The sequence below is a fragment of the Geotrypetes seraphini genome, chromosome 8 (assembly GCF_902459505.1).
Source record: "Geotrypetes seraphini chromosome 8, aGeoSer1.1, whole genome shotgun sequence".
NCBI classification, from domain to species: Eukaryota; Metazoa; Chordata; class Amphibia; order Gymnophiona; family Dermophiidae; genus Geotrypetes; species Geotrypetes seraphini.
The window spans coordinates 152,074,195-152,098,112 of NC_047091.1; the positions used below are offsets into that span (position 1 = coordinate 152,074,195).

At 40.0% G+C, this 23,918-nt stretch overlaps 1 protein-coding gene across 2 annotated transcripts in view; it reads right to left on the reverse strand.

Annotated features, from left to right (window-relative positions):
• DNAH10 (dynein axonemal heavy chain 10) overlaps positions 1-23,918 on the reverse strand; it is a 543,078-nt gene that overhangs the window by 55,015 nt on the left and 464,145 nt on the right. For both annotated transcript variants that reach the window (XM_033954155.1, XM_033954154.1), the window contains 3 exons: positions 23,254-23,408; positions 13,011-13,194; positions 7,004-7,204 (listed from right to left, as the gene is read on the reverse strand). In XM_033954155.1, coding sequence (XP_033810046.1) covers positions 7,004-7,204; positions 13,011-13,194; positions 23,254-23,408 — 540 coding nt within the window. The remainder of the gene's footprint in view (positions 1-7,003; positions 7,205-13,010; positions 13,195-23,253; positions 23,409-23,918) is intronic.

Sequence of the window (23,918 nt, forward strand, 5' to 3'; positions counted from 1 at the left end):
CTTGGACCTGAGAGGAGATAGAGTGGTGACAGACTAGGTGTCTGACTTGGGTTATGGTGTGGCTCCAGTATAGCAGAGGAGCAGCAGTGCATCTCCTCCCTCTTCCCAGGCCTGCCACCACTGTTGCCACCCTGCCTCCTCTCAGGTCCAAAGTTCCGCTAGGACTCAGGCCCATGCTCAGCACGCCTTCCTCCCCCTACCTGACCTGGCCATGCTTGACTGCAACCCTCTTCTCAAGGCAAGATGCCATGTTGGTCTTCTGCAGTTTTGATCCAGGTTGTGGCAGTGGCATGGCATAATTAGATGGACCAAATGAAATGTGTAATTTATAGCGTGCTATAAAACTATGCACACAGCTGACAGATATGCCCATGGCCCACCCATTCTTCACTCATGTGTACGTCCCTGTGCAGTTAGGCACTATGGGCCTAATTCTATAAACGGCACTGCTTGGTACGGTCAACTGCTAGACGCCATTTATAAAATCCCACCTTGAAACGCCTAGGTATGCTTAGGCATTGCTAGGCGTCCTAGAGATTGGTTTTACCAGGCCTAATTTACTGCCACCTAACTCAGACGCCTAGCAACACTTAAGTCAATCATGCCCATTCTCCGCCCCTAACCCAGCCTATTTTTCAGGTAGGTATCGTTAGGTTCCTCTACTTAGGCATCGCTGGGCACTGCACGGAATTCCGCATCTAACTTTTAATTTTATTTTTTTAGTAATTATTCAAATATCTTCAATAGCACGGCCAATTAAGCTAATTGATTTAATTTAGATTAGGTGTGGATTTTAGTTAGGCATCACTAGGCGGCCTCAATTACAATGCCTAGCGGTACCTAACTAGGGTGCCATTTATAGAATCAGGCCCTATGGCACTTAGACCTAGTGCACAAAGGTACCTGTCAGTTTAATGGCACCTTTGATATCCGTAGTTGACATATAGCTCTAATTGCCACTTTGTATAATTGGCCTCATATGCAAACTTTTAGCCATGTTAAGGGAGAGCAATTTTAAGACAGCCTGTTTGCTCAGAAAAACACATTTTGTCAACAAAATCAGTTTGACATTTGTTGCAGATATAGATGGCTGGGTAGAAGATTAGCTCTGTTGTGACAGGCAAATTTTATTAAGATTTTGGCAGTTAAAATTAAAGAAAAGTGAAGGAAAAGAGAGAATTGAAGTAAGAAATGGCTTCGGGTAAAACTAGTAAAAGTAAAACTAGTAAACTTGGAAAACATTGAGATACATAAGTAACCTATCACCAGAACCAATAACTAAATCTCTAAATCAATCAATATGGGTAAACTCCAGGATCAGAATTGGCGGATTTAAAATCGTCTGGAAACAATGGATAAAAGCAGGAATAAGAACATTGAATGATGTCATTTCAGAAGGTTCCTTGCTTAGTTTTTCACAATTGCAAAATAAATTTGGACTAAATAAAACACAATATTTTAAATGGATGCAATTGAAGCAAGCCATTCAGGTAGGGTTCCCTGAATGGAAAGATCTTAATACCCAATATAGTTTGCAAGTTTTATGTTTCCAGGCGGATTTCTTGGGACACCAAGCCGCAAAATGGTATAAATTAATATATGGATTTCTAAATAAAAAAAAGAAAACTGGACTTAGGGATATTTGGAGCATTGAGATTGGACAGACAATTTCTGCATCTCAATGGCCAAGATTCTGGTCCTGGAGATTAAGATTAACAAAGTCAGCATCTATGAGTCAAACATAGATATTTTTATTACATAGAGTGTTATGGACCCCGACGCGCTTGCAAAAAATAGATAATACTAGATCTAATAGATGCTGGCATTGTAAAATAGAAATAGGGACATTAGATCATTTAATTTTTTTTTGTCCTTGCATAAAAGCCTTTTGGAATTTAATTTGGTCCCAAATTAACATATTACTAGAAAATCAAATTGGTCTCTCATATGATACCATATTATTTGGTACTGCAATGAGAACACAAAGTCCAATATCAGCAAATAATAACAAATTGCTTTTAATATTGACAGGAGTTGCCATGCAGCAAATCACACAAAATTGGAAGGATTATACCAAGCTAAATTATACATTCTGGTGGAACTCGGTGTGTCACATTTACAAAATGGAGAAAATATTGGCATTACAACAAGGAAATATAAAAAATTTTAAGAAAATATGGGATCCATTGACTAAATATTCTAAAGATCAGATATCTTAACACATTGATAATAATAATATAGGGTTAGGGTGGGAAATATAGAAATTAATATGAGAAAAAATGAAAAAACAAATAACAGGGGAAAGGGATTCAATATATATGATATGATATGATACATACAACTATAATTATTATGAATTATATATTATGCTATTCATTTATTGTAAGAATGAAAATTTAATAAATAAAAATTAAAAAAAAAAAAGTAATCCGGTGAATTCAGGAGCAGGAAGTAAAAAAAAAAACAAAATTGGATTCGGTATCCCCGACAGCGGTCCCGTTGCCTCAGGAAGAAATTGAAAACAGTGATTTGATGAATGAACTTCAGAAAATTAAAGAAATAGTAAGTGATAACGCTAAAAATATAAAAGTTGTGAAGGAGGAAATAGAGAGTCTGACAAATAGAATGCAGGCAGTTGACTTCAAAATTGAGCAGTTAGAAAAGCATGCTGAGAAATCTGAGGCAGAGATGCTGGTGTGTAAAAAAGATCACAGAGAAATAGAGGCGTTGAAAAAGGATTTTGAAGACTTATCAAATCGTGAAAGAAGGAATAATTTGCGTCTGATTGGGATATCTGAGGGGATTGAGCAGAATGATCCTATTCAATTTGTGACTAATTTTATCCCAAAGATCTTGCCATTTAAAAGTTCTTTTCCTTTGGAGATAGAAAGAGCACATCGGATACCGATGAAAAGATCAAATAGTCAAAAGGGTCCCCGTCCAATAATCTTTAAGCTGCTAAGACATCAGCAGGTGGTAGAGATTATAAAGCTGGCTAAAACAAACAAGGATCTTAAATGCCAGGATTCTAAGATCTTTATAGTACCTGACTTTGCAAAAGCTACAGCCTACAAAAGAAAACAGCTTTTGGATTTAAGACCTAAACTGAGAGCAATGGGAGCAAGATATGGATTGATATACCCTGCTATTATGAGGGTAACTTATGAGAATAAAACTTATAATTTTGAAGAAGCAGGCAAATTACAGGAATTTCTAGATCAATATAAATTGCCTATGGTTTCATGAAAGTATTTAGAAAATATAAATAATATACTTAGATTATTTTTGGTTTATATTTTTGAGTGAAAATTGAAAGATATTTTATAAAGAAGGAAAAAGTGGAAAAAAAAATAGAAAAGGAGAAAAATATTTCCTAGAAAATTGTTGCAGTTAGGTTTAAGGGGGATCAACATTTCAAACAAGATTTAAAGAATAGAAATGAAAAATTTAAAAGAGAAAAGAAGAAAAGAAGATTTTGACAAGGTAAGAAGAGGGATGGAGCATATAGGAAGTGAAGAAAATATGAGGAACAATTATAAGATTTGGATGGTTTCTTAATGTGAATTTAATAATTTGCATTTGAGCGTGACTGAGATAATAATATGAGGACACATAAATGCTGCATTGGAGAAATGTGGGAACTTAGAATATAATAAGATGAAAAATACAAAAGACTATTGATGTAAAGAGAAGAAGATGTGAAGATGGACTGATGGAAATGACTTGAGCATTATTTAGATTTACAATTTGCATCTGAAATTGACTGAGATATAAGGATGATGTTGCAAAAATACTTTATTGGAGAAAGATGAAATAGCAATCTACAAGAAGATGGAATAAGAGACTGAAACAGCAGGATGAAGATGTACAAGTGTTACAGTTGTGCAGAATGGAGAATAGACTGTAATAGATTCAAGATGCAATGAAAATTAATGAGAGTTTTAAAAAATATGAGGTCTGCTTTGTTGAAATGTTTGATCCTTCTTTTGATGTAAGGTTAAAAAAAAAATGAATATTATAGGATGGAGTGATGTATGTTCCATTGAAGTTGTGAGAAACTTAGGTTAGACAAAAAAAAAAAAATAAATAAAATAATAATATTAATCTTGGGGGGGTTTATATTGTAAGAAATGGTTTCCGAAATATTGGGTATATCCTTTTATAAATATATTAGAGGTATAGGATGGAAGAATGTTTGGAAATTTGAATGAGGGGGGAAGTATATAATAAAGAATTATAGTAAATATGGGTATTTAGGGTATTGAAGAATGGATTGACTGCAGGAGAATTTAGTGTTGGTTGTTTGAAAGATTAGAGAAAGAAAAATGAGTATGTTATTGCCTGTGGGGAGTTTATTTTTTGCTCAGTAATATGTGCGTTTCGAAGTTTGCATTTGTGTTAGGGGAGGGGAGGGTGGAGGATGGGAATAGGGGGGGTTTGGGAAAGAGGGGAGGGGGGGAGACTCATATATTGGTTTAAGGAAAAAGAAAAATGTATATTTTATGTTTGAGTGGATTATATATGTATTTTATATTTTATTTGTAAAATGGGTTTTAAATTTTTTTCTTTGAATGTAAATGGCCTTAATCACCCTATAAAAAGGAAAAAGGTATTGGAATATATTAAACAACAAAATATAGATATATGTTTCTTGCAAGAGACACATTTGTCTGGAACAGAGTCTATAAAGCTGACAGACCATAGCTTGATACATGAAACTCCATTCTACACAATCAAAAGCCTTCTCAGCATCTAGTGAAACCGAAAAAGCCGGATCATTAATTTGTTTTGTTAAATAATACATCTGAAATGCCAGTCTAGTATTATTAGAAGAGTGTCTTTGAGCAACAAATCCAGTTTGATTCATTCCTATTATATGCGGAAGAGCTTTAGCCAATCTTAATGTTAAAATCTTAGCTAATAATTTACCATCTACATTTATTAAAGATATAGGCCTGTAGTTTGAAACCAATGTTGGATCTTTATTTGGCTTTGGCAAAACAATAGTTAAAGATTCTGCCATAGTGCCCGATATACAACCTTTATTCAGTTGATCCTGATATAATTTTAATAAATACGGTAATAGGGAAATTTGAAATTCTTTATAAAACTCTACTGTAAATCCATCTCCACCTGGAGCGGTCCCAACTCTAAGGGATTTCAATGCCATTTGTAACTCTTTTAATGATATAGGTTTATCTAAACTTCTTTTTATATGATCAGGAACCTTAGGACCTTCAACTAAACTCAAAAAATCCATCCCATCTTTCTCTTTATTTAAATAAGACTCCGAAGAATACAATGACTTATAATATTTTAAAAATTGTTTTAATATATTTCCAATTTGAGAATGAGAATTTCCTAACTCATCTTTAATTATGCTTATTTTCTCCTTCCTTTTCTTTGCTTTTAAATAATTTGCCAATTTGCTTGGTATAAAAGTGCCTAGAATACGTAAGGACAATAGAGTATTAATGGATACTTGGAAAACATTAAGGTTTGTAGACAAATTAACTACTGATTCTATTTTAAAATCGAAACAACAGACTATATGGGTAAACTCCAAGATACAAATAGGCGGGTTTAAGGTTGTCTGGAAAGATTGGATTAAAGCAGGTATAAGATCATTAAAGGAAGTAATTGATAATGGTAAGATGCTTGAATTTTCACAATTGCAACATAAATATGGTCTGAATAAAAAACAAAATTATAAGTGGTTGCAATTGAAGCAGGCTATTCAGGTGGGGTTCCCTGAATGGAAATCTTTAAATGATCATTACAGCTTAGAATTCTTATGTTTCCAGGCAGATTTTCTGGGTCACCAGGCCGCAAAGTGGTATAAAATTATATCTAATTATTTGAAGAAGAAGCCTAAAAATGGATTAAGAGATATTTGGAGCATTGAGATTAAGCATCAGATTAATGCATCTCAATGGCCACGTATTTGGTCTTGGAGAATTAAAGGTACGATGTCAGCATCTATTAGGCAAACATGGTTTTTTTTTTGTTGCATAGAGCATTCTGGACCCCTACTAGATTACAAAAATTAGATTGCTCTAAGTCTAATAGATGCTGGCATTGTAAAATTGAAGTTGGAACTCTAGACCATCTTTTATTTTATTGTCCATGTATTCAGGCATTTTGGATATCAATATGGGATCAAGTTAATATGTTGATGGAGAGTCATGTGGCTTTATCCTATGACACAGTGATTTTTGGAATGTGTATGAGGGCCAAATGCCAAATATCTGCAGCAAACAATAAATTATTGTTGATTCTTACGGGAGTGGGAATTCAACAGATAACAACTAATTGGAAAGACTGTTCTAGATTGAATTGTAATTTTTGGTGGAACTCAGTTTGTCATATGTATAAGATGGAAAGATTTCTTGCGATACAGAGAGGGTATTTTAAAAGATTTCAAGAGGTGTGGAGGCCATTAATTGAATATTATAACGAGTAAAGTTTATTCTTTTTCCTTAGGGGATAATATATAGAAATGGGATGGGATGGGAGGGATAGGGAGGGAAAAATATTGGAAATTTGTTGTTATGAAAAATAAGGAGATATATGTAATAGGATGGGATATTTATTGTTGTGCATTACTGGGTATAATAAAATGTTTAAAGTGTTTGAGGAAGACGGATGGGGAGGGACAGATTTCATGTTAGATTAATTGTATTATCAAAAAGGGATGTATAATTATATATAAATTTGGAAGGAATATTTTATTGATATGGAAAAGGGTGGGAGGTGGGGGGGAATAAAAACATGTATAATAATATTATTTAAGAATGCCAAGTGTGTTATGTAAATTAATTGTAATAATACTGTACACTTGTTGAAAGAAATAAAAAGGAATAAAGATTTAAAAAAAAAAAAAGATATAACTGCTCTTAAATCGGACTAACAGCACAGTACATCATGCAAAGCTTCATCACATGTGTCCAATAGTTAGACAAAAGGACGGATGCCAAAACCAGCTGATAATTAACCACTTTACCTTCAGTGATTTCTGAAGAATCCCAATCGGGAAGCCCCTAATAGGATCAGTAGTGAGCCACAGTCGGAAGTCTGGATGGGGTTTGACGATTCCCTCCAATGCTTTCTCCAAATCTTTCAACCATTTTACCAAAAGATGGCAGTTCTGTAGCATCAGCCACTGTCCACGTGCCACTGCTGTTTCCAGCAGCTGCAGTGCGACCTATCCAATGACAGGAGAAGAGCACAAATGAAAAAACTCTGCAGAAATGTGGCCCAGAGTCAGTGGTGTAGTAAAGGGGAAGGGGGCAGGAGGGGCGGTCTGCCCCTGGCACAGTCTTGTTGAGGGCACAGCACCTCTCCTCCCACCCCCTCCTCCTTGCTGTGCATATGCGCCGCTTGCTTTCCTCCATATCATTTTTTTTACTTCCCCAATGCAAGGTTGCTGTCTGCGTTGGCATCGGCACTCTCTCTCTGACGTCACTTCCGGGACCTGCACCTAGGAAGTGACATCTTGGGCATGCTGCTCGCACCAGAGAAGTAAAAAAGGTAGGGGGAAAGGTTAGGGGATGAGGAAGACAGCAGAGGAGGGGTGCCTCTCACCCTTACTAAACTACTGCCCAAAGTTCTTATGTTTGTGAGCGACATGAATGGTCTAACATCTGGCAATTAAAATTCAATGCAAAGAAGTGTAAAGTGATGCATTTAGGGAGTAGAAATCCGAAGAAGTCATATGTGCTGGGAGGTGATATGCACTAACAGGGAAAGGGACCTTGGGATGATAGTGTCTGAGGATCTGAAGGTGACAAAACAGTGTGATAAGGTGGTAGCAGTAACCAGAAAGATGTTAGGCTGTATAGAAAGGAGTAACCAGTAGATGAAGGGAGGTGTTGATGCCCCTGTACAGGTCATTAGTAAGGCCACACTTGGAGTATTGTGTTCAGTTTTGGAGGCTGTATCTGGCGAAGGATAGAAGAAGACTTGAAGCGGTCCAGAGAAAGGCGACAAAAATGGTAGGGGGTTTGCACAAAAAGAAGTAAGAGAAGAGACTAGAAGACCTGAATATGTATACTCTGGAGAAGATGAGGGACAGGGTGATATGATACAAATGTTTAAATCAGTGTATTGCAAACTGTGCCGCAGCAGATCCAGGTGTGCCCCGATGAGACACCGGTAGGAGAGGAGCCGGCTGACTGCTTATAGGACGTGCCTCTCAGGAGAGAGGTACATCCTGTTGGCAGTCAGCCGGTGTCAACAACTCTCCTCCTCGCCAGTGTCTTTCCTCCTCTCCTCACATCTACCCTCCTCCAGGATGCTCCCACCAAAGCTACAAGTTCAGGGTCACAGCCAGTTAGGTCTCCGTGTACTCAAGGGTGCTTTTCAGCTGGGACACTGGGTATAGTATGCCGCCGGCCAAAATGTTTGTGGGACACTTGTTTAAATACTTGAAAGGTATTAATATAGAACCAAATCTTTTCCAGAGAAGGGAAAATGGTAAAACTAGAGGACATAAATTGAGGTTGCGGGGAGGTAGACTTAGGAGTGATGTTAGGAAATTCTTTTTCACAGAGAGAGAGTGATTGATGCCTGAAATATTCTCCTGAGGGAGGTGGTGGAAAGAAAAACAGTGAAGGAATTTTAAAAAGCATGGGATGAACACAGAGGGACTCTAATTTGTAGCCTAAGCAGTATATTAAGAGTTTTTAATACACATAATTAGAAAATTAATGGTATAAACTGAAGAATTGAGGCCGGTACTGGGCAGACTTACACGGTCTGTGCCCCATATATGGCAATTTGGTGTAGGATGGGCTAGGGAGGACACCAATGGGAATTCCAGCAACTTAGAACATGAGGATGTCGCTGGGCAGAATTTACAGTATGTATCCTGCAAACGACCAGGTGGCTGGATAGGCTGTAGACCATTTTATAACCGGCACTGCTTGGTATAGTCAACCGCTAGACGCCGTTTATAAAATCCCACCTTGAAACGCCTAGGTATGCTTAGGCATTGCTAGGCGTCCTAGAGATCGGTTTTACCAGGCCTAATTTACTGCCACCTAACTCAGACGCCTAGCAACACTTAAGTCAATCATGCCTATTCTCCGCCCCTAACCCAGCCTATTTTTCAGGTAGGTGTCGTTAGGTGCCTCCACTTAGGCATTGCTGGGCACTGCACGGAATTCCGCATCTAACTTTTAATTTTATTTTTTTAGTAATTATTCAAATATCTTCAATAGCACGGTCAATTAAGCTAATTGATTTAATTTAGGTTAGGTGCGGATTTTAGTTAGGCATCACTAGGCGGCCTCAATTACAGTGCCTAGCGGTACCTAACTAGGGTGCCTAACTAGCTTTCAATACTACATAAGTTCTTTCTCAAAATAAAAGTAAAATCATTCAGAATATTTTAAAAAGGAATTGCAAAATTACCATTCTTTGAATACATTTTAAAAATCTATAAACTTCTGACTGTATATGTCTGTAAAAGGTAAAGCAATAGCTCTATAAAACTGGAAGGTAGCCAATTTCAAGGCACAGATATTCACAAAATTAACAAGCAATTAAACTTAGATTTTAAATAATAGATTGTCCAGAAAGGACAATTTGCATTTAGCCTATAAAATGCTAACAAACTGCCCTCTGACTGTGCCTTATATTTTTTAAAATTATCTTTATAAAGCTTCATCTTTCGGCCCACCACAAATTATTTTGGACTCCAATGCTATGTTCTAGCCCAGTCACCTGGGCACCTCTGTACAAAAAACCTGTTGCATACCTGCAGGTGGGACTGTGTGGGCAGGGTCTATCCACTTTGGGCTTAGGCCCACCTAGAAGCAGCATACCCTTTCAGTAGCTGGCAGGGATCCCCCAGACCAGATGAAGATGAAGACTTCTTCCTAAGGCAGAACCCACTGCTGCCAAGCTCAACAGCACTGCTCCCTCTAAGCCAGTGGTCTCAAACTCGTGGCCCGCCAGGTACTATTTTGAGGCCCTCGGTATGTTTATCATAATCACAAAAGTAAAATTGTCATTTCTTTAATAAGACATTAACTATTTTTTTCTCAGCCCTCCAAGTACCTGCAAATCGAAAATGTGGCCCTGCAAAGGATTTGAATTTGAGACCACTGCTCTAAGCTAAGTAGGAGTCCTCCAACTCCACTGCTGTCAATAGGGGGTGGTGTTTCAATATTGTGCTTTCAATTGCTAGGGATAGACAGGTTCTCTGGAGTCCTGCAGAGTTTTCCTGTCCCTCGCTGTTGAAAATGTGGTATTTAAATAGCACCCCTCACTTAGGTTACCATAATTTTCTTTGGGAAATCCAGGACACATGACTCTGCCCTATTCCGCCTCTAGTCCCAGCCCTGCCCCGTTCCACCTCCAGCCCCACTGTGTTTCACCCCCAGCCCTACCCATATAAAGCCTCCTGTCTTCTTCCAGATGAGCTCCTGCCACATCTGGAAGGCCTGGAGCATGCATGGATGTTCAAGTTTTATTAAAATTTGATTTGATTACTTATCAAGTGTTTCTACGTGAAATACAAGAATTTAAAAAAAAATTTTAAGAACATAAAAAGTCATAGAACTTATAAATTATTCACAATAAAATATTTTAAACAATACAAGTACATATACTAACTGGTACATAAGGATAGTGGGGGTAGAACTACAATTTGTTTTAGAAAAGAGAGAGGTAACCTACAGTATATGGACAACACAATAAGGAAGGGGGAATGTAAAGAAGAAAACAGAACTATCTATTTTGGAAGGAATTATAGGTTGAAGGCATCTTTAAACAGAAAGCTTTTCAGGGTACTTTTAAAACATGTTAAGTTTTCCTCCTCTCTTAAGTATGTTGGCATAGTGTTCCAGAGCCTAGGCGTGTTCACAGAGAAGATATCTAGTCTTCGGGTTCCTATTATTTTCAGTGATGGAACCATTAACAGTTTTTGATCCATAGATCAGAGAGTATGTGAGGTAGTATATGGAATAAGTAATTTATCTATGAGTTGTGGTTCTTTTGAGGATTGGGTTTTAGACATTAGAAGTAAGATTTAAAATGTGATTCTATGGTTGATTGGGAGCCACTGAGATTTTTTCTAATAATGGAGCTTCGTGGTCATATCTCTTAGCGTTATAGATAAGCTTCACAGTGGTATTTTGAACAACTTGTAGACTTTTTTAGTAGTGTGTGTGTGACGTCATCTGCTCAGAGGCCTTCCAGACACGTCCGGAGCTCTCCAGGTTTTGGAAAGTCCGTCCAGGAGCCCAGATAGTCCTCTAAAAGGAGGACATGTCTGGGGTTTTTCAGAGGTCTGGTAACCCTACCCTCACTGGCTGGATTGTAGGTGGAGAACTCCCACTCAGCTTAGAAGGAAAAGCTTAGGGATATTTGGAGCATTGAGCTTGGGCACCAAATTTCTGCCTTTCAGTGGCCACGTTTTTGGTCTTGGAGAATAAAAACTACAAGGGTAGCATCTATGAGACAGACTTGGTTTTTTTTGTTGCATAGAGCTTTTTGGACCCCAGTTCAGTTACAGAAGTTGGATAGTTCGAGATCCAATAGATGCTGGCATTGTGGTTTAGAAGCTGGGACATTAGACCATTTAATATTTTTCTGTCCCTATATAAATGCCTTTTGGAAGTTAATTTGGTCCCAAATTAATTCATTGTTAGAAAATCATGTTGCCCTTTCATATGATACTATATTATTTGGTATACTATAGTATACATGAGCACTGCTGAAGCTAAGTACTTTTGCTAAAATAAGTCAAAAAATCAATGCTAAGTACTTTTTCTATTAGAATACTGAATAACAAATACAAATTAAATATGTTAAATTTTTGCTAGTTTGAGTCTCAAGGGAATGAGTGTAGACACAATATAGAGATTAAAATGAATATTTTAGAAATTATTTATTAAGACATTTCTACAGATAAATAATAAAAATTAAAAAATAATTATATCTTCTTAGATCACATATAGGTATAAGAGATTGGGAGGGAAGAAGACCAATGATTGGAGCAAGGGAGCGTATAACCACGCTGAATTCTTCGGTCTGTGAATAACGACTGTGCGTGGGCTCCGTGTCTGAGGTCTCTTCCCAGATAAGATAAAGTGTATTTTAAATAGAGTTAAATGATTAGTATCACACTTTTTCTCTTTTCTTTACATATGGGAATATTTAGGTAATACTATATTATTTGGTACATCAATGAGATTTAAAAGCCCAATTTCTGCAAATAATAATAAACTTCTATTGATATTGACAGGGGTTGCCATTCAGCAGATTACAGGAAATTGGAAAGATTACACTAAACTAAATTATATTTTTTGGTGGAATTCAGTATGCCATATTTATAAAATGGAAAGGGTGCTTGCTATGCAACAAGGGAATTATCATAAGTTTAAAAAGATTTGGGGGCCATTGATTATTTATTCTAATGATGAGACATCTTAAACACCTTAGTATTGGATAAGATATAGCGGGGGTGGGATTATGAATGATAATAATTGTTAATTGTTAATTATTAATATATGGGTGGGTGGGGTGGGATTCTTTTATATTTATATATTTGGAGGAATATAAATAAGAGTGTCAAGTGATTAGTTAAAAATATTTCTGATTGATTATTATACACTTGTAATATTTGAAAATGAATAAAGATTTATAAAAAAAAAAAAAAGAAGGAAAAGCGCTTGGCAGCCAGTGCTGGAATTCCTGAGCTGCTGGCACTCTGCACATATTTGATTTTCATGCAAACTTGAGTATGCACAGGGTGCCAGCATTGGTGGCCCAGTAATGCTGCTGCTGACTGCCAAGCTTAGAAGAAGGGAGTTCTGGGTACTGTCAGAGGTGCTCCTCAGCTGGCGAGGATCCCTGCCAGTTCAGGTATTTATATTTTAAGTTGAGTTTGAGGGTGGAACAGAGAGCTAAGGTAGAGACAACATTTTCATACCCACCCATTTTTTCCACAGGCCCAGCTATAATTTGCTGTCTGGTCATGCTACTGTTAGAAACAAAATTACCTTTTCTTGACCTTGTCCCATAGCAAGAAATTTAAGACGATTTCCTCCAAAGCCTGACCTTTCAGCCAGTTTCATCAAATCACCTGCAGGGTCAGATCCAGGACTCAGAATAAAAACAATTGGAGAGGTCGGAACACTCTGTTCAAAGATAGCTTCAAAGCTTATTACCGGAGGCTGCACATACCTAGAAGAAAAAGATTCATATTTTAAAATACATCCCTTCTGATTTAAATTTTGAAAGCTACACTTAACATAGATATATTCCAGCCAATCCAACTGAATGAGTGTCAAGAACTCCAGATTGATCCCCATTTTAAACCTCTGCTCCCAAGAACTGTTCTAGAAACTATAAGGTTGATATTCAAAGCGATTTAACCAGGCAGAAACAGCTCCTGCCTGGTTAAAGCATTTGTATGGGGCTAACTGCTCATTTTCAGCTGCACTTAACTGGTTAGTACCTAACTCAAAATTGGCTATTTTGGGGATGCTCTGGGGCAGAGTCAGCCAGTTAATGCCAATATTCAGCCAAGGTAACCTCATAAATAGGACCATATAAAAGTCAGTCCTGTCTTTATACAATTTACCATGGCCAATTATGTGCTAAATATCTCACTTAACTAGCTAGATTTAGCCAGCTCTATAAATCCAGAAGTTCAAAGACGGAGCCTGGACATGACCCAGCATTGAATTTCCAGGCATAACACCAGCAGCGGTTAGCAAACCATGGGATGCCACCAGCTGAATACTGGGCCCAATATTTACAGTAACCCCCTCCCCAATGTTAGTTGTCATGCTTAAGGGTGGCATCTAGTGACCACATTCAGGGTCTATGATTGCAGGGCTCCTGACAAAATGGTTACTGCATTTTGGATTTTGGAGGAGGGGGATAAAAACTGGGGGACAAATGTCCAGACTGCAGTCCTAGTTCCAACAACTGGACTTACACAAAGAGCAGAAGGAAACTGCTGGGTCAAAAAAATGAGTAGAAAAGAATAAAGGATTCTGAATTAATCTGAGATAAAGCATAGTTATTCACCTGTAGCAGGTGTTCTCCAAGGACAGCAGACAGATATTCTCATATATGGGTGGCATCGTCCACAGAACCCAACACAGACATGTACTATCACTTTAAAACTTTAGCATAGTCCATACCACACGTGTACCATCGGCTTGCGAGACCTTCAGTTATGTCCAACAGCTAAGAAGCCAGCTTGGGAAGGTGGGCAGGTTGTGAGAATATCTGCCTGCTGTCCTCAGAGAATACTTGCTACAGGTGAGTAACTATACTTTCTCCAAGGACAAGCAGGCAGTATATTCTCACATATGGGACTTCCAAGCTGCCAGACTCATGCCTCTAGGAAGAGGGTTAATAATAATAATAATTATTATTTATTTCTTATATACCGCTATACCAGAAGTTCGAAGCGGTTCACAACATAAAATGCATACAGTCAATGTTTTAAGATACACAATAAAACAATCAGTCTGAAATACAATAAAATCAATAAAATAGATCAGTTAAAATCTAATAAAGTTAAAACAGTGGCATATACTGTAACTGTTATGAGGCTGGTGAAAGAAGATGGCTTTTAAAGAGAGAATAAATTTTTGAGAACTGCCTGACCAAATTGACTATCTAGAAAGTTGATCTAAGCAGTAATGAAAAGTACATGAGTGAGGATCATGTGGCCTCTTTGAAGATGTCTTGTAAAGGAGTAGAGTGCAAGTGGGCAATAGCAGTTGCCATAGCTCTTACTCTATGAGCAGGGACATGGCCATCTAGCATCAGCCCAGCCTGAGAATATGCAAAGGATATGCAGTCTGCTAGCCAGAATGAAATAATCCTCTTAGGGCAAGATGCACTAAAGTCAGCGATCGTCGCTAAACCTATTTTATCAGCTTTAGTGATGATCGCATTTGTCAACCTGAAGAAGAAAATGGCTCACCACCTGGTTTTCTGCATGATCGCTCATTCCCTGATCCGCCCATGCAAATAAGCTAATTAATATTTAAAATGCTATGTAAACTAGTAGAGTGATTGATGCTCTAACACGGCTTCCTGATGTACTAAAAAAAGTGATCGCTTTTAGCGATCCAAAAAAAGCAACTGGTCAAGGCCAGTTGCTTACCTGTCTAACCTTTTTTTTTTATGGGCACAGATGCACAATATCTGCCCATTAGAAAAAAGCATCCCCCCACCAATTATTGCCCCCCTCCACAATGAATTGACACAGCAAACTGTACCCCCCCCCGTGAAAACAGCAGGAGAAATGCCCACTTCCTCTTGCCATAACGAAACCCCATTCCCCCACCCACAAAAGAAAATTGGCAGGAGGAATGCCCACTCCCTCCTGCCATCGAAAGCCCACTCCTGTGCCAGGCACCCCCCACCTCCCAAAAAAGGCAGGAGAGATGCCCACTCCCTCCTGGCACTGGAAGTCCTCCACCATCCCCCGCCACCCGTACCTTGTTAAAGATGTTAGAGCAGGTTGGAAGTTCAGTCCGTCCCGCTCACAGGTCTTCCACTTCAAAATGGAAGGCCTTTCCCTCCATGGTGCATCATGTGATGCATTGGGAGGGCCTAAGGCTCTGATTGGCTCAGACGCACAAGGCTCTGCTCCTTGGGAGAGGCCTTAGGCATCTGAGTCAATCAGGTCCTTAGGCTCCTCCCTCTGTATCTCGGGATGCAAAGGGGAGGAGTCTAAGGCCCTGATTGGCTGAGATGCCTAAGGCCCCTCCCAAGACCAATCAGGGCCTTAGGCCCCTCCCAGTGCATGACATGATGCACCAGAGAGAGAAAGGCCTGCCATTTTGGAGCAGCAGGCCTATGAGCAGGATGGCCTGAGCTTCCGTCCTGCTACAACATCTCTAAAAAAGTATGGGGGGGAGTTCAGGGGGATGGCAGGGGATGGTGGGGGACCTCCGGTGGCAGGAGGAAGTGGGCATCCCTTCTGCCTTTTGGAGGGGGGAAGGGGGATGGTAGGGGATGTTTGGGGGGCGGGAGTGGGCCTTTAGTGGCAATTGGGAAAGGGCATCCCTCCTGTTGTATCGCTGCCGTAGGGGGGTGTCGCATTGGCAGGAGGGAGTAGGCACCCCTCCTGCCCTATCATTGTCACGGGGGGATGTTGCATTGGCTCCCTATTCATTTCCACATACAGTTCAAACTCCTCTTAATGACCCACAAGTGTATTTGTTTGGCAGCTCCTCAGTATCTCTTATCTCTCCCCACACTCCCGTTTGGGTATTCCGCTCATCGGGTAAGTCTCTCTTATCTGTTCCCTTCTCCTCTATGGCCAACTCCAGACTCCATACCTCCTACTTTGCTACACCTGGAACAAACTGACTTGGTACATCAAGCTCTTCTCTCTGGCAGTATTCAAATCCAGACTCAAAGACCACTGCTTTGAAGCTGCTTTCAATTCCAAACTCCAACCCACCTGCTAAGCACCAATATCTGTCTTATCATTCTCTCTTTAATTCCCCTAACTGCTAATGTATTTATTTATTTATTTATTCATTCATTTATTTAGCCCATGCTCCCAAAGGAGCCCAGAAAGGATTACAAAGATACATTCACAGTATAGAAGGATAAAATTATTGAAAGACATTTTTGGCAGACATAGCTTAGAAGAATTTGTGGCATTCGTAGAAGATATTGCATGGCATAATTTAGATTTAGGACAGCATTCACTGTACTAACATAACATAATTGTACTAAAGTTTTAATGTTGTAAGCGAGTACATGATTAGTGATCGGCAGTTTAGGTCCCGTGAGTAGCATTGGCCATTAAGGAGCTGGATTTGTGAAGAGGAATGTTTTCACGGCCTTCCTGAAGTTCCATAGATTGTCTAGCGATCTAATGGATGTGAGGGATGATTACATTACATTAGTGATTTCTATTCTGCATTACCTTGCGGTTCAAGGCGGATTACATAAGAGTTGCCAGGAGGTTACAAGATAATTAGGTGGATTACATAAGAATTGTTGAGAACTTAAGGTGATACATGTTGGGTAATTAGAAACATTTTTGATTTGATAGGGGTAGAAAGTGTGGTAGGTGGAGTTTGGGAAGGAACTGGTCATGTTAAATAGGTTTTATGTATTTTTTGAAGAGTAGGGTTTTAGTTTCTTTTTTGAAGGTTTTGTAGTCTGTGGTCGAAGACAGTAGATTGGTGATTTGTCTGTCTAGTTTTGCTGCTTTGGTGGCCATTAGGTTGTCATATAGTTTTCTTTGTTTCACGTTTTTGGTTGGCAGGTGTGTGAATAGTGAGTGAGTGAGTTCTTCTGTGTCTGGTTAAGGTGGATTGAGTTAGAGTCCGATATCAGCTAACAATAATAAACTTTTATTAATATTAACAGGGGTCGCCATTCAGCAAATTACTCAGAACTGGAACGATTACACTAAATTAAATTACACTTTCTGGTGGAATTCAATTTGTAATATATATAAAATGGAAAAAGTATTGGCATTACAACAAGGATATATTCAAAAATTCAATAAAATATGGGGACCATTGACTAATTTTTCTACGGATCAGATATCATAACACATGTATAGAGCATATAGGGGGGTAGGGAGGGAAAACCTTTGAAATATTATTATGTTATATAATTCTGATAAAGAGATATTTTAATTTACAATGTAAGAACATTTATTAATAATTTCAAGTGTCTATTATAATTGAATGTAATACATGTATATCACTTGATGTAAGAATTTAAAAAATAAAAATTTATTTACAAAAAAAAAAAAAAAGAGTTAGTGCCAGAATCTGGGTATAAACTGTGAATAAGAGCATTTGTGGGCTGTTTCAGTTTTGAGTGAATTACCAGGTGGTAGTGTGAGCCTTCTCGCTGTTTGAGATCTCAGTGGTCTGTTTGGGACATAAATTTGTAGTTTTGATGTCATGTAGTTCGGTGTCAGCTTATGGAAGGTCTTGAAGGCTAGAACCAAGGCTTTAAAGGTGCAGCATTTTTGGATAGGTAATCAATGCATTGATGTAAGTGCTGGGGTGACATGGTCTCGGAAGCCTAGGTTTTTCAGGAGACGAATGGCTACATTTTGTACAGGCAGGAGAGGGTTTTTGTGGGTAAGCCCACTAGTAGTGCGTTGCAATAGTCTAAGCGGGATAATACAAACGCATGTAGTAGTTGGGCAAAATTGGTTTCTGAAAAGTAAGGACGGATACATTTCAGTTGATGGAGGTAGTAGTAGGATGAAGACACTATGTTTGATATGTGATTTGAGAGTGATAGATTTGAGTCCAGGATCACTCCTAGGCTGCGGACGTTATCTTTAGCTGTAAGTGTGTCGTTTCCCCAGGAAAAGGATGGGCGGGGGTATGAGCAGGTGTCTTTGTGTATCCAGAGGAGTTCAGTCTTTGAGGCATTAAGTTGTAGTTTATTTGCAGTCATCCAGTTCTTTATTTCAGTTAGGCAGCTATGGAGTTTTATGATTTGTGTTTCTTGGTGTTGGCCTAAGGGAAGGTAGAGCTGTATATCTTCTGCGAATAAATGGATTTTGATTTGGTATTTTGCTGCGATTTTGAGTACTGGTCTGACATAGAGATTGAAGAGGAGTAGGGATAACAATGCACCTTGGGAGACTCCTTAGTGGAGTGGTTTTGGCTCAGATAAGGAGTGACCTAATAGTACTCTCTGTGATCTTTCATTAAGGAAGGAGAGCCAAGTTAGTGCGATATCGTTGATTCCAATAGATTGTAGCCTGGATAGAAGTGAGTGGTCAATAGTGTCAAAGGTGGCACTTAGGTCTAATAGTACCAATAATGGGTCTTTCCCTTCATCTAGAATTTTCCAGCAGTCATCTACTATGTCTACTATGTACTGTGGTGTTTCCTAAATCCTGATTGGGAGATGGAGAGACAGGCATTTGTTTCTATGAAGTCTCTTAGCCGTGTGAGTACTATCTTTTCAAGTATTTTTGAGATAAAAGGAAGGATTGAGACTGGTCTATAGCTGCTTGGATTTTCTGGGTCCATGGTGGATTTTTTTTAGAACTGGTCTCACTACAGCAGATTTCCAACATTGTTGTATTATTCCTGATTTTAGGGACTCGTTTAGTAAGGGTAGGATGAAGGACAAGAAGATTTTGTTGGTAGCTAGAAGTGTTGTGGATGGGCATGGGTCTAAGATTGAGGCTGTGGGACATAGAGAATCTATTGAATATTTCAGATCATCTATGGAAACTGATTTGAAGCTTTTAGGGTTTTTCTCTTTGTTACATTATCCTGTTATGAAGATATTGGGCTGTTTGTCAGAGCTTTGGCCTCCACATCTAGGGTGTCTCATATTGTTGTTATCTTGTTGTGGAAGAAAGTAGAGAGAGATTCAGGCCCTGATTCTCCAAAAGTGCGTCCCGATTTTAGGCAGCTGTAGGCGTCCTACAGCTGTCTAATCAGCCAATCGGGATGCACGTTTTTTAAAAAAAATGCTCCCCAGGCAGGCCTGAAGGAGCCTCCGGGAGCCTAGGGAGACCCGCAAGACGCCTAAGCTCACCTAAGGGCCTTAGGCGGGCCTTAGGAGAACCTAGGTGGCCTACGCGTCTCCCTAGTAGAGGAAGAAACCTTAAAATGTAGGCCAGCAAAATGCTGATCTACATTGTAAGTAGACGCAGCCGCTATACTTAACGCGGCAAGGGATCTCTCTGTCACTATAAGTATAGCGGGCCGCGGCCTGTCCGATCGGATGCCCCCCCCTCCGACACTATCGACCGCCCCCCCGACACTACCAACTGCCCCCCCCCCCGACATTACCGATCTCCCACTCCCCCGACATTACCGATCTCCCTCCTGGTGTCCAATCCCTCCTGCCCGAAGACGCCCCCCCCCCGCCCCCCCGGCGCTAACAACCTCCAAACTAACCTGTTCTTCAGGCCAGACGGTTCTTGCCCGTCCAGCCTGTAGGCCCGCCTGGTCGAAATGAGGCGGGCTCACCCCTTCCCGGCCCATACCGCCGAAGCCTAAGGCCTGATTGGCCCAGGCTCTAGAAGCCTGGACCAATCAGGCCTTAGGCATAGCGGGTCCGCCCATCCCCACTAAGTCTAAGGTCTGATTGTCAGACCTTAGATTAAGTGGGGATGGGCGGACCCGCTATGCCTAAGGCCTGATTGGTCCAGGCTTCTAGAGCCTGGGCCAATCAGGCCTTAGGCTTCGGCGGGATGGGCCAGGAAGGGGTGAGCCCGCCTCATTTCGACCAGGCGGGCCTACAGGCTGGACGGGCAAGAACCGTCTGGCCTGAAGAACAGGTTAGTTTGGAGGTTGTTAGCGCCGGGGGGGCGGGGGGGCATCTTCGGGCAAGAGGGATTGGACACCCTCCTGCCAGCAATCGGTAGTGTCGGGGTGGGAGGGAGATCGGTAATGTCGGGGGGGGGGGGCGGTTGGTAGTGTTGGGGGGGGGCGGTCGGTAGTGTCGGAGGGGGGCATCCGATCGGACAGGCTGCGGCCCGCTATACTTATAGCGGCAGAGAGATCCCTTGCCGCAATAAGTGTAGCGGGCCGTGTCTAATCTAATCCGATTCTCTAACCAGCATCTGTAACATGGACGCCGGTTACAGAATCGGGGTTTTAGTGTAGGCCGATTCTGAATAGGACGCCTCTCCCGGGCGTCCTATACAGAATCAGGGCCTAGGTGTCTTGCGGGCCTCGCCTTCAATATAGGCGGCCTGCCTGGGGAGCATTTTTTTTTAAAAAAAACGTGCATCCCGATTGGCTAATTAGACAGCTGTAGGACGCCTACAGCTGCCTAAAATCGGGACGCACTTTTGGAGAATCAGGGCCTCACTGTCTAAGTTTGTTTGTTGGTCCTGAGGTGGTCCTTGGGAGAAGGAGAACAAGTTTTTTGATAACGAGAAGATAGCCTTTGATCAACATGGGAACTTAGATATTAGGTTAGTGAAATGTTCCTTTTTTTCTTTCAAGTATCACTAGTTTGTATTCTTTCAGAAGACTTTTCCAGGTGGATTTGTCCTCAGTGCTGTGTATTCTGCACCAAATTATTTCTGCTTTCCTTTTTAGTCCTCTCAGACTTTCTGTGAATCAGGGTGATGTGAAGGATCTTACATTTGTTTTGGCATCTTTGGCTATTGCTAATTTCTCAAAGAGTGATTTTACACCAGAGTGCAATATCTGTGCCTTCTTGTCTAATGAATTGACTAAGGGACCTGTACTTAGGTCTAGTTTGGAAATGCCAAGGGACAAAGCGTGATGGTTTACTGACTTTGGGTCGAGTGTGGTTGTTTTTTTGTGATGAAGGATTTTCTGTTGTATTTTTGCTCTTAATTTGTAGTTTGAAGGTGATTATGTGGTGGTCAGTCCAAGGGACCTGAAGGATGGTTAATGGGGTAGATTTATAATCATTTTGTGGGCCTTTTAAGATGAAGATCAAGTCTAAAGTGTTTCCAGAAGAGTGAGTAGGGGAGTGGATTTGTTGGATGAATCCCAGATCTGACAGCAATTTGGCAAATTCTCTTTGCGCCCCAGTGAGGTTTGGATAATCTGCAAAGTTAAAGTCTCCTAAGAGAATGATTTGCTTGTGGTTTACTGACAGGTTGCTTATTATACCTGGTAGATCATCCAGAGCAGACATTGGGGAGGAAGGGGCTCTGTAGATTAGGATGAATACGGTTTTTCTGTCATGACCTATTGAGATGAGACCATCTATGTCTTTTAATGAGATGGAATTTAATTGGCGTGGGTTTAATTTGGATTTTGTGATAGCTGCCACCCCTCCCCCTCTTCTTTCTGGGCGGGAGCATGCCAGTGCTTGGTAATCTGAAGGACAGAATGCACCCAGGGTGGCTCCATTGTTGTCTTTTAGCCATGTTTCTGTCACTAACAGGAGATCCCATCTATTATCTGTTATGGCATCTAATAGGATAAGATCTTTGCCGCTTACTGATCTGGCGTAATGGAGTTTGTTTTGTGTATTTCAGTATTTGTTGGTATTTTTATGAGGTTAGGGGGTCTGGCTGGAGTTTCCTTTGTGTTTAGGCAGTTTGTCAGGCCTCCATATCGGCCCTGCCTGTGATCACAAGGATGTGTAGTGCCATTATGGGAAATATGAGAGTGACGGCTGTGAGAGGGCTCGGTATGCTTGACTGACCAAGGTTTCTGTGGTGGGAATCAGGCATGGTTCGAGCCTGGTTCTGCTTTGCCTGTCCAAAGGGCACTTTGGCATGGCCCCCCTATGGGACAAGCCCAACCTGTTTGGCAGCTCTTAAAAGGGCTGCACAAAGATGGCTCAGGGAAGAAGGGGGCGGGGCTTCCCGCTGAAGAATTCACCCGGATAGATGTTCTTGGTGCAGTGAGGGGACGATTTGCTTTCTTTCCCTCACTGTGCTGAAGATGTAATGTAATTATGTAATATTGTAACCTGTTAACTGTATTTTAAGTATGTTTAACCTGTAACCCATTCTGAGCTCTTTGGGAAAAATGTATAGAAAACAAATTAAATAAATAAATAAGCACCAATCTGTCTTATCATTCCCTCTATAATTCCCCCACCTGAACACAGTGTATTGATGCACATTCTTGTCCAGTTTGTCTGTCTTGACTAGATTGTAAGCTCTTTTGAGCAGGGACTGTTTCTTCTATGTTTTGATGTACAGCGCTACTTATGACTAAAGTGCCTGTAGAAATGTTAAGTAGTAGTAGTACATCAAGAATACTTCTTGAATCCACTGGGCATTGGGGACATCAATACGAAGACCACTGATGCTAAATCAAAAGACTTAATAGTCAACGCTCCCGGTTGCATCGGAGGTGGAAAACAGCCCGAAGGCCTGAAAAAAAAACATGGAAAGTAAAATAAAATGATATCAAATGTAATAAAATGAGAAATTATGAAGAAAAAATGATATGGGAAGGCACTGAAAGTGGAAAAAAATTACTGCATATAGGAATGTTTGAAATACATAGCTTCTTTGCTCTGCCGTAAATTAAGAACTGAAGGCACATGCGCAGTATGAACAATGCTAAAGTTTTAAAGTGACAGTACACTTTGGTACATGTCCATGCCGGACTTCTTGAACGGCATTGCCCATATGGAAGAATATCTGCCTGCTTATCCTTGAAGAAACACAAATGTTTAAACTGATTGAGATTCAAGACTATACATGAGGCTCTCTCTCTCTCTATCTATCTATATTTATATATATATATATATATATATATACTTCTTCTTTTTTTTTTTTTTTAGAAATGAAGTTTAAAAAATAGACTGTACTTTTCCCCCATGGTAACAGTCACATAATCTGTTACTGCTCGATAAACACGATCCACACGGAAGCAGCGCAAGAGAAGCAGCTTCTGAAAAGTTGTAAGAGTGTCCTTGAAACTGAGAGGGAATGGTGACTGTTCCAAGTTGTCCAGATCATACCACTAGGAAAAGATACAGATTTAGCACATCAGGTAGAAAGCAATGCTTTATACAATGTATCATCTAAGCATTCACATCTTTACATTGGTGATGCTATATGACAAGCTCAATGATTCACGGGCACAAACTCTCTTATGCAGAAGACATTGTTGATTTACAAAACTGCAATATTAGAACTAGGGGGACATGTAGTGAAGCTAATAGTAGTACATTAAAAACAAACCAGAGAAAATATTTTTTTAGTCAATGTGTAATTAAACTCTGGAATTTGTTGCCAAAGAATGTGGTGAAAGCAGTTAGCTTAGAAGGTTAAAAGAAAGTCCATAAGCCATTATTAAGATATTTATAGGGAAGTCTACTGCTTATTGATAGGATAAGCAGCATAAAATGTTTTACTCTTTGGGTTGTTGCCGGATATTTGTGACCTGGGTTGTCTACTACTGGAAACAGGCTACTGGGCTTGATGGTCCTGTGGATCAGTGGCGTAGTAAGAGGGGGCAGGGGGTGATCCA